Source organism: Astyanax mexicanus, chromosome 13, assembly GCF_023375975.1.
Source record: "Astyanax mexicanus isolate ESR-SI-001 chromosome 13, AstMex3_surface, whole genome shotgun sequence".
Lineage (NCBI taxonomy): Eukaryota > Metazoa > Chordata > Actinopteri > Characiformes > Acestrorhamphidae > Astyanax > Astyanax mexicanus.
In genome coordinates, this window is record NC_064420.1 from 43887622 (window position 1) to 43899548 (window position 11927).

General features: G+C 36.8%; 1 protein-coding gene across 4 annotated transcripts in view; it reads right to left on the reverse strand.

The window, feature by feature from the left end:
• LOC103042438 (pleckstrin homology domain interacting protein) overlaps positions 1 to 6538 on the reverse strand; it is a 62771-nt gene extending 56233 nt beyond the window's left edge. For 2 of the 4 annotated variants that reach the window (XM_022676865.2, XM_022676862.2), the window contains exons 1-7: positions 6325 to 6538; positions 6153 to 6211; positions 6039 to 6068; positions 5820 to 5879; positions 2488 to 2638; positions 1809 to 1907; positions 1237 to 1397 (exon numbers count right to left, since the gene is read on the reverse strand). In XM_022676865.2, the coding sequence (XP_022532586.2) occupies positions 1237 to 1397; positions 1809 to 1907; positions 2488 to 2638; positions 5820 to 5879; positions 6039 to 6068; positions 6153 to 6211; positions 6325 to 6364 (600 nt within the window). In that variant the 5' untranslated portion in view covers positions 6365 to 6538. The remainder of the gene's footprint in view (positions 1 to 1236; positions 1398 to 1808; positions 1908 to 2487; positions 2639 to 5819; positions 5880 to 6038; positions 6069 to 6152; positions 6212 to 6324) is intronic. The other 2 variants (XM_022676861.2, XM_022676863.2) reach the window with 2 other exon arrangements.
• Between the last annotated feature and the right edge of the window lie 5389 nt (positions 6539 to 11927).

An 11927-nucleotide genomic window follows, 5' to 3' on the forward strand; every position in this document is an offset into this window, starting at 1 on the left:
CAAATATCCTAAAATAAATACAACATAAATAAAAATAAAAATGCTATTTTAAACATAGTCAACATACCAGCTTATTCATATAAATAGGTTATCTTTCCTAAAATAAACATAACTGAGAAAACTGAAGCAAGCAAAAATGAATGAGGTGTATATGTATATTGTACAATACATATATTTTATGATAAGTCATTAATGTAATTATCATGACATGCCTCACACTAACAAACAGAATTTAAAATTTCAATAATTAAACATTTCCACTTCTGGTTACAAACACAACAAGATTCAGTACATGTGCGTTTAATAAAATTACTCTTACTGTTTAAATAACTTATGTAATATATGAGCAATATATAATTAAAAACGACATTTAATAACAGCTGGTCATTCTAACAGGGATAGCTTAGACTTGTAAAAATTAGCCATTAGATAAAAGTGAACAAACTGACCAACTTTAGTAAAATCTGTGGGCTCCATACCCTCATCGCCATCCAACCTACAGAACACTCTCACCCCCTATCATTCACTACTGAGAACTGCAAGCCCTCAGAATGCCTTTATAATGCCTGAAGACTTACTATATTTACTCCACAGTACTCCACAACTCCTACAAACACTCTTGGAGCTAATTCAGATCAACCTATAGCACCTGATACATGTGCATTTGATCTTCAAGAAACTTTGCCAAACTGATCATGCCACAAGCAAAAACGTGGAATAATTTAAATGATGGAACCAATTATGAAGCACAAACAATGCACCCAACAACACACCTTCCCATTTTCAGATGATCCTGTCTAAAACTGAATTATCAAATGGACGCTAAAGTAAGCTATTTATAGAGAACACACACTCCACTGTATTCTCTATTGACTATATCATTTTCCTGACCTCAGTCCAATAGAAACTCTGCGGCTGGAAAAAAACATGAACACAGTCACAAGTCCACCCACACACACGTCATCTGAAGGATCAAGAGCAACCCAGGATATTGAGGAGCAATCTCTTCCTCTGTAAATTCCAAAATCCAATGGAGCGTAACTCCTCAGACTGCAGCACCAGACAAACCTTCACTAGAGGAGAACATCCAATGCACTGACTAAACTGTGTGTGCAGCGCTGACTAGACTGTGTGTCGTGATCATAAATAATCCAATCTCATTTCATCTAGTTCTATCAGTTCTGCTCACAGGGACATGCAGGCATACACACACACACACACAAATGAGATGCTTACCGTGAAGATACGGCGGCCAGTCCGGTCGAAGGCCACACAGTACACAGAAGACAAGTGTCCCAGAATCCTTTTGTGCATCTTCATGTGGGAGTAAACGGCTGTAGGGAGTAGCTGACCCAAACGATATGAACCATTCAGCCTCCGACTGTAAGCTGTCTCCACTAAACACACACACACACACACACACACACACACACACACAAACACATACAGAAGAGACAAACATTGACATTTAATACAGAAATTCACTACATTACATTACATTTAATACTGTACAGTAAACTAATGCACTGAAGTAATTTGCTTGATTCTAATCTAATAATATTCACACAAATAAAAAATATATTTACTTACTTTAAGCAACAATAATGTAAATATAATATATTTCATATAATATAATTCATCTGCAAATAATGTACTCACTAAACCAAATCATTTTCATCATTGATTATTGCTCATTCTTCATTGCTCAAAGCTCCAACCACCACAGCCACACAGTCCTCAACATCTGAATGAAAAGAATTCCATACTTCGCTCTACCCACCCACCACAGCCAATCAGAAGAGGCTTACCAATATTGGGCGGGCTTCCATAGATGACTGGCGGCTCGGGTGGCCTGCCACAGTGCAGGGCTGCGAGGGCGGACCCCTTCCATACCACGTGCTTACAACCTGTCAACACACAAAGCACTGTCAACAAACACACGGCCAGGGTGTTGTAGAGTGGGTGCAAGGCTTTGGAGGCATGTTCAACCCCTTATAGCGGATTATCATTAATTTAAGAAAACTGCAACACACACTTGTAATTAGTGCCAGTGTTTACTATAGTGTAATAATGTATGTGTAATTACTTAATAGTGGAAAGATCAATCATGTAATTTAAAATTGTATTATTTATATGCAATGCAGATTGCAGGCTATAATCACCCATTAGTAATTATAACCATGATTTTGAGCTATTAAACTATTTAAGCTACATGCTTATTACTCCTATAATAGTAACAATCATACATTTTTTTATTTAAAGTAATGTGTCTAATATGTGTGTTTTATGATACAGTATTAAACTGAAGTGCAGGCCCACATGCAAACCACATATATATAGTAATTACAATAAAACAACAATTGCAATTAAAATATAGAACAATATTACATACATATTTCATTATATTTAAAATGTTTCTCTATATAAATACAGCAGAGTAGAAAGATCTGTCAGAGTGTTTGTCTGAGACAAAAACAGAGAGTTTACTTTTGTTAGTGCGAAGAAGAGACTGGCGTCCCACTCCCAGTAAAGAGTTAACTCCAGGTACGCTGGCTGGAACTTCCCTCTCTAAAAGAGGACCCACGCGCTCACACACTTGCAACAGGTGATCTGGAGAAATGTGCTTATACAGCTTCACCTGTACGCACAGACAGACACACAAGACAAATATGGTTATCGCAGACAAAACCAATTTCCTTTCAAACAATTATTCTGCTGATTAGACAAAAAATGCTTGATAGCAGAAATACCAAAATTACATATTTTACATATTACATATTTACATGCAATTTAATATTAATATCAGTCTTGCTACATATGTATTAATCTGGATATTTGTAATATTATCAGAATGCACAATGATATAAATAATGCCATTCATTTACACACTTAAAAAAAACCTTAAAAGACAGACAACTGAAGAACCTGCTTTCATTGTCATGTTTTCAGCATCAGTCTAATCCAATGGCTGCTCTCTCCAGCCTGCTCTTTATCTCTCGGTTCAGCAGACGCTTCCAACGCCTCGCCAGTAATTAATGTTGCTGTAATTGCATTTAGCATTATCCCATTGGTCCACATATGCCAGTCCCCCTGCGCTCGCGTGCACGCGCGCACACACGCCTAACACACACACGCGCGCGCGCGCGCCACGCACACACACAAACACGCACAGTGTGACGCTGTTTTGTATCTTAAGGTCGATGGATGCAAAGAACCACAGCCTGTAATACCAAACTGACAATAAATCAATCGGGAGAATGGATATATATATATATATATATAAAGAATAGAAATATCTATATTTTTGTATTGCGATCAGTTTGTAGCCACATAAACTTTCATTGTGTGCAAATATATATACACAACACGTTATTAAAAAAGAGAAATACGCTAATAATAATTTATATAAATAATAAAGTTCATTTGTTCGTTTTAAATTAATATTACATTTAGTAGTTATAAATGTTAATAATGCAATAACAATAAACAGTGATGTTATTATTGCTAACTATCATAACAATCGTTATTATATTATTATTACTATTTATTTTCTTATATATTTATCTCATTCTGTGACCACAGTTTAATCTGACATTCAATCGTTTGCCAATTGATCTAAAATTACCATGTTAAAAAAGAATATGCTAATAATAATAATAATAATAGTAGTAATTAGCATAATTAATAGGGTTAATTTGTTCATTTTAATTAAGAATACATGTAGTTGTTTTAAATGTTAACAATGCAAGAACAATAAACACTGATGTTATAATTGCTAATTATCATAACAATCCTTATTATATTATCATAATTATTATTACTGTATTATATATTTATAATCAATATAATCATTCTCTATTAATAAACGTGATGACAATTCAATCTGACATTTGCTTAATCGTACGCCACATCTAATCTAAATTAACCATTACATTTTATTTTAAAAAAGGTTAATTAGCTACTATAATTAATAAGGCTAATTTGTAATCAATAATACAATCAGCAGGTGTGATTATAAATAACATTAATTCATATAATCCATACTCGCTACCATTTATAATTATAAACGTCATTATATCATAATTACATAATCGCTGCTTAAATGATCGTTATTACTATTAATATAATCGTTATTATTATTATTATTAGTGTTATTGTGCTATTGTAAGTGTTCAACCAATTGAATCACGCCGCGAGCTCATTCATCCTACGTGCGAAAAAAACATAGATAAATAAAAAAAAATAATTATAATAATAAACGCTTAAATATTAAAAAATAGCGCCAACCGCAGGCGGTGCTTCTGCTCTTTCTAAACGATATGATGAGCCGAGCTTTAAAAACCTCAAATCTGGGCTCTCTCTCACACACACACACACACACACACACACACACTACGTATACGCAGCCTATCGTTCAGAATCAGCGTCTCTGCTGTCCGTCCACAACACACACACATACATATATATACACACACAAATATACACACACCTCCCTCAATTAACCCACCCAACGTGAAAACACACACACAACACACACTGTGTGTACTGACTAGTTAACAGCCCGTGAAATAAACCATCCGTCTATTATTAGTTGCGCAACTCTTACTGCTGATGGGGGGGCTGGAGGGGGGCAACAGAGGGAGGCACAAATGATAAACTTTTTAAAATGCACATTTCTTCACTTTCACCCCGACAACCATTCAACACTGCCTTCCTAAGACCCCTTAAACCCCTGTGCCACACACTCCTAAAAAGATAAATAAATAGATAGATTGATGTTTTTAATTAATCTAAAAAAAAAATAAGCATCCAGCAGCTTTAAACAACAAAATGACACAAACACAACTAACAACACACAGAAGAAGAATACAGTAGAAAGATACATCTACAAAAGATACAAAAGCCTTCTGATAGAACAGTCCAGTGCATTTAACTAATAGCCCTGCAAATAGTAGCCAACAATAACTCATCAATTAGTTATGGTTATAATCGCTATTTACCTGCATGCAGTTTGTATGCAACTTCGTCCACCCTCCTTTACAAAAAAAGTCTCGTGCTGAAAGAAGATTTGGTTCCAAACAGAAGCAGAAGGGTCAAAAATAATTATAAAAAAAAATTTAGCTAACCCTCCTGCGTTGTTAAGTCCAGGTTTAAAAAAATATATAATGTGCAACTGTCTTAAAAACTCTTTTTAAAAAGTCTCGCGCTGAAAGAAGATTCAATTCCAAATAGAAGCAGAAGTGGAGTGCATGGTGTTGCATCAAAATCGTATAAAATAAATAAAAATAAACTAACCCTCCTGTTTTTTTAAGGTAAAAAAATGTGTGTGTAATAATAAAGTAAAGCATGTTAAGTGTGTGTTTTTAGTTAAGTGCTGCTGCTGTTTGTTGTATTGCATGGAACAGGGCGCCTCCATCCTGCCCAGCTAGCTTTCTCTCTCTCTCTCTCTCTCTCTCTCTCTCTCTTTTTCTCTCTATAACACACTCTCTCTCTCTGGCGCACTGATCCCTCCTCCCCACACACACACACACACACACTCACACACACTCAGTGCCTCCTGCCCTTCCAGCACAACACTCATGACGTATCTTTATTTCTAATACATTTTCCTCCTAACTACTCAAACCTATGGTCACCAAACTCAGACCCCCAGGGTCAGTGTAAGTTTGGGGCTTTGCCTCTGAGAGTGAGAGTAAGTGTGGATTTTTGTCTGTCCTGCTCACTTACTTTTATTTCCTCCTGATTTAAAAATTGCGGGAAATTCAATTTCTTATTTTGCCCTGTAAAAAAAGTTTTTCTCATCAGAAGGGAGCCCTTACCAAATTTTCGTAACTCCCAGGGTGCTCCTTTCCAGTCCAGTCTATCCTTTTGGGTAACAGCTGTAATGGAAAAAACAGTGCTGTGAAGCGTGCCCACTGTTTAAAGGGTCGTTTCAGGGGGTTTTAAATAAATTGCACGGCGAAATCCGCGACAAATCAGCACGCTAAACTAGCTACAGTGCGGCGCAGTGCAACGCCAAGTAGTCTTGTGCAGCTTACCTCCTTCGCCTGAACCTCCCGTATGAGGGTCTGAAAAAGGCAGAAAGGCGCTGTGTTATGTCACAAAACAGTGCATGGCTATAGTTAACAGTCTTAAACGACAAATTCACCCACCTCCGCCGCGTCCTGACACGGTCCAGCTTCTAAAAAGCGGGCTATTAGGAAGTACAGTTCTGTAAGGGAGGAAGAATACATGAGCTACATTAAAGGGCGCTGTGGGAGAACAGATCTGCTTTTCCAAGGAAAAAACCTCCCCAGCTCAAGCCTCACAGCGCCTTTTACTCACCAGACTTCACCTGCGCGACGTGTTTGCTGTCAGTGGCCATATTTTTCACGTTGTTTTGGGGCTCAAGGAGAGGGTACGGTAGGTGTGTGTGGCCGTGCGAGTGGTAGCTAGCTCGGCTGCCCTGTAGTTGTCAGTGTTTGTTCACCACCAGGAAGAGCTGCGCCTCCATTCACCCAACACACACACACCAAATTCCGTATAGGCGAGACGGCACACTCGACGACCGCCTTCGCTACGCAGCCGGCCTGTTATTTCCAGGCATATAAGACCAACCTCCTATCTGTTTGAATGGGAGGGAGACTGAAAAATGGTAAAACAAACGTCAAATATCCGCTTTGGACACATATTTGACATCACTGATAATTTTTTAAACAAACCACTTAAAAGATGTATAGATTTTCGCTCTTTAATACATATAAAATACGATTTTTCTGCTTGCTTTAGCTACTACGCATGCGCACACATCCAACTGACCCAAATCGAGGCGTGGCTTCCGCCACAAGCACGCGGACCCTCCTCCACTTTTGGCAAAAGGATCAAGCTGATTGGCTCTTGTTTTGTTGAAGGGCGGGGTTTTATCCTGTAAGCCTTCGCCATGATTGGGAGCGCTAGGGGAAAATCATATTGCATTCATATTGCAGCCGAGTGGCTGGTCTCTGCATTATTTAACGTCTCTCTTTACACACACTTATATACACACTCACACACACATATATAGATAACCTAGCTACAAATATACACACACACATGCTTTCTCTCTCTCTTTTTCTCTCTCTCTCACACACACAGCTAGCTAATGCTGCTGCTACTACTACACACAGAGGCAGCAAAGGAGTGCCGGTGTTGCGTCAAATTGTGCTACCCATCGATAAGTGCTTCCTACCACCAGCACGCATGCGCGGACCCACATTCTTTTTATGTGTTTTTATATGGTGGTTTTATTTTACTTGGTTTACTTGTCTACATTGAACAACCAGGGCCACGTCAATATTTGTCTGAATGTTATAAATGTGTAAAATGAATATAACAAAAGTAATTATAATAATGAAACAATGAAACATACAAAAAACGGTTCTAATCACCTCTATCAATAATTTTAATAATTTTAACCAAACCTTAATATATGAATTTGGGCCTTTTTTAATATCCTGCCGAGATTTTTTTTTTTTTTTTTTTCAAATGTGTGCAAATAATTTATAATTATTTTTTCTGGCGTTTTTACGATTAAATATACACTAGGGTAGCAAGAATTGTCAGGGTGGCACATTTTGTCAAAACACCGGCCACGCTCTTCTTTCTCAAAGTCTTCCGCGCTTTAACAAATAGTCCCTCTCTCTAATACAACGAGCGACATCTTAAATTCGGATAATCCGACTTTAAACACAAAAGCTTAATTTCTACACTTTCAGATGCACACTCTATCAACAGAAATGAGCCGTTCGCGTTTGTTTGGGGCCCAGTTTGTGCTCGACGCCCCCTTCCTTCCCTTCAAAAAAAGAAGCACAAGCGCCCTCCGCGTAGGGATACTAGGTTAGCTATAGCTATAGCTATCTGACGCTAGCTAACCTAAGCACAGACAAGCTAACGGAGCTAGCTAACACACAGGCATACACACACAGGCAGGAGACATGAGTGTTGGGATGCTACACTAGCTAGGTTAGCGAGCTCTCTCGGGCTTATTCAACGTTTATATATAGATAGTACAGTATTAAACGTGCTGTTTGTGTGTTTCACTCGTTCATATCTGGCAGGTTTGAGGTTGTTTTTATTTAAATCAGATTTAACTGTGTGTGTTTTCGACCATGCAGATTCTCTGACCAGCGCTGCCATGTTGTCTTACTACGGACTTCACAGCTTTAACAATCATCAAATAAATGAACACAGACATTAGACAGCCTTTTATTTACAATTATCTCAGTTTTAAACACATATACTCGTCTCCAACGTATTGGAAAGGGCTTGGTAAAGCTTAAGCCGACCCCCCTGGTCTCGTTTTGGGCTCTGAAGTCCTCCATTTCTTTCCCAAATCCGAGCAGGCAGGCAGGCAGTAAAATGGGGGAAGGGTTGTAAAACAGGGGAATGTAATGAATTAAAGCTCGTCACTTACAGGAATCCACGTCTAATAGCAACAATAGAAGATGGACGACGTGGATAAACACTGTAAAATATTTTATTAGATATTATTTTGCCATACAACACACAGAAACCTGTCATTGAGTACCACCACATTTATACAGTTAATACAGTTCATACAATAAATATTACTGGACTGAACTTGAGTTAACAAACTAGGTTAAATTTTGACCTTATGTTTAATTGGTTCAGTTTTAGCTAATACTAACAAAAATATTAAAATCTCTGTAATTTCTGTAAACACTCATATTTACACTCAATATTGTAAAATGACAGAGATAAACCCAGCAGGGACACTTGTCACCACGTACTGGTAATGTAAGGTAAATCATATGTTGGTTAAATATGGACCATAACTGTATGAATTATACAATTATTATTATAACATCAGTTTTATATAATTACAGATCTCTACAGATCTGAACATGTAAAATAATTTCAGTCAAACACACACACTCACTCGGTACGCCCTTCTAACTAAATGTATATCTTGTAAAAATTGTAGACAATAATTGTATGAATTGTATAACATCAGTATTATATAATTACACATCTCTATATATCTGAACCTGTAAGGTAAAATAATTTCAGTCATACACACACTTGATACACGTATCTAACTAATTCTGTCTTGTAATAATTATGAACAATATTATATGATTTGTATAACATCAGTATTATATCATTACAGATCCTTTTGAACCTGTAAGTGAGGTTAAGCCAAATCAGTCATACATACACACTCCATACACACTAGATTTGGCCTGTCTGTTCTCAGTGTTAGTTTGAGGGGTATTAACTAATTTTACATCTTGTAATAATTGTGCAATTGCAATTTTGCTTATTTTACCATAATTATAAAAAATTAGGCCAGTTTTCTGGTCACAGGACACAAGTATGTGTTATTGTGTATATTTTCACATCAATTGTCAAAAGAGTTGTCTCTAATTATATTGGTAATGCAACATATATATTATGGTTGTATGATTGGTATAACATCAGTATTATATCATTATAGATCTCTCTAGATCTAAATCTGTAAGTAAAGTAAAATATTTTTTTCCATGTGTACACACCCGATACACACTAGATGTATCCTGTCTGCTCTCAGTGTCAGTTTGAGGGGTCTAAACTAATTCTACATCTTGTAATAATTGTGCAATTACCATTTTGATAATTTTACCAGAATTAAAAATTACAGGCCAGTTTCCTGGCCATCCACTTCTGTGTGAGTGCGTAAGTGTAAAGAAAGCTAGAAGTGGGTGTTAATGAGTTTATTTTCAGTATTATCAGTAGAGCTGTCTCTAATCATATATTGGTGATGCAATAAGACAGACAATAATTGTAAAAGGAATTGTATAACACTAGATACACACTCAGTACATACTAGATGTATGTATGTTTGGTCTCAATGTCAGTTTGAGAGGTCTTAGCTTATTTTATGTCTTGTAATAATTGTGCAATTATAGATTTGGTAATTTTACCAGAACTAAAAATTATATGGCAGTTTTCTGCCATATAATTCAGGTCAAGACTAGATCACAACAGCCTGTGTCTAGAAAGCAGGCCTGTCTCTGAACGGAAGGCCATTTTTTAAGGTGTTTATTTTCAGACCTTTAACATCCGCTACTGTGAGACAGCTTAAGTGTAAAGAGAGAGCTAGAAGAAGGTGTTAATTACTATATTTTCACATAAGTTTGAGGAATCATAACTGATTTTACGTCTTGTAATAATTGTGCAGTTACAGTTTTGGTAATTTTACCAGAATATTTTTTTATAGGTTGGGCTCACTTTCTATATTAAACTCAAAAAGGATTTCTATCAGGTAATCTTCATTGTCATTATACTAATTCAGTTCAAGACTAGGTCACGACATCCTGTGTCTAGAAGGGTAAAGGTAATGAAGGGTATTTTTAGGTGTTTTTTGTCATCTGCTCCTGTGAGACTGCGTAAGTGTAAAGACACAGTTTCAGTTCTGTTTTTAGTATTACCTCATTCATTGGAGTTGTGCCATATATAGGTTCACAACATGGCAGTATAGAGTGACAAATTAACAGTATATAGGGCCTACTAATTGACCATTTGGTAGATGATGTGTACATGATGTACACATGAGAACTGAGTACATTTTAGAATTCTTGTATATTCAAAACTGGTTTCATGCATGTACATATAAAATTGCATTTACTGCTTAATTTAAGGCATATTAATATGCAGTGTATTACAACACAAAATTATTATATTAATAATATTAAATTCCAGAGAAGTTATTCATTTATTATTACATTACTACAGTAGATATTTCGTAATTGCACGTGAACAATATATAGCAAACTATCTGATATAAATATAAAGTTATAGGAGTGAGCCATGGAAGCATGAAATTAAATGCACTGCCTGGCCAAAATAAAGGGCCACCTTTAGCTTTGATTGCTGCACACATTCACTGTGGCATTGTTTCGATAAGCTTTTGCAATGTCAAGATTTATTTCAATCCAGAGTTGCAGCAGCATTGATGATGGTAGAGTCTGACCACTGCACAAAGCAGCACTTCTCCATCCAGCACATCCCAAAGATTCTCAATGAGGTTAAGATCTGGACTCTGTGGTGAACTCTCTCTCAATCCATGTGTGAAAATAATGATCTCATGCTCCCTGAACCCTGAACTCTTTCACAGTTCCAGCCCCATGAATCCTGACATTGTCTTCTTGGAATATGGGCGTGTTCATCAGGGAAGAAATATAAAATCCATTGATGGAATAACCTGATCTATATTCAGTATATTCAGGTAGTCAGCTGACCTCATCCTTTTAGCACATACTGTTACTGAACCTAAACCTGCAGACCAACTGCAGCATCAACCCCACATCATTTGCTTAGTTAAATCCAGGTGGAGACTTCTCTATTGGCCAGGAAGTGTATATACATATTTTATGCTATAAGAGCCGTATTGAAATACACATTTACGTACATTAAATGTCTGATGTATTGTGATGTAAATCATGGTATTATGACTTTGTGTATCATTAATCTTAATGTAGTCTTGAAACAAAGTAAAGGAAATTACATAGTCTAATGATCACATGCTTACAGTGAACAGGGATGTGCAGTAACTTTGCTCATCCACTGGAGGTCAGGATCACTCAGGTGTCCGAAGTGCAGAGGCCAAGTTGGGGTCAAAGGTTACCAGGCCAAACTCAGTGGAGGATTAACCTGCCCAATTAATACCAGCCTGTGGTTTAATCTGACCTTAAGTTAACTTACTTAACCACAAATCCACTACGATTGTAACTACGAACGTACGATCCACTACGATCCCTGCGGCCTGTCTAACTCAGCCCAACCATATTCAGAGTGATTAGCAGATATAAATACTGGTAACATTCTGACAAAACACAATGTGAACAATATGAGATTTTTTTACAACAATGGAACAATTTCTGAACTATACTGAACCATTCTTTAACAAT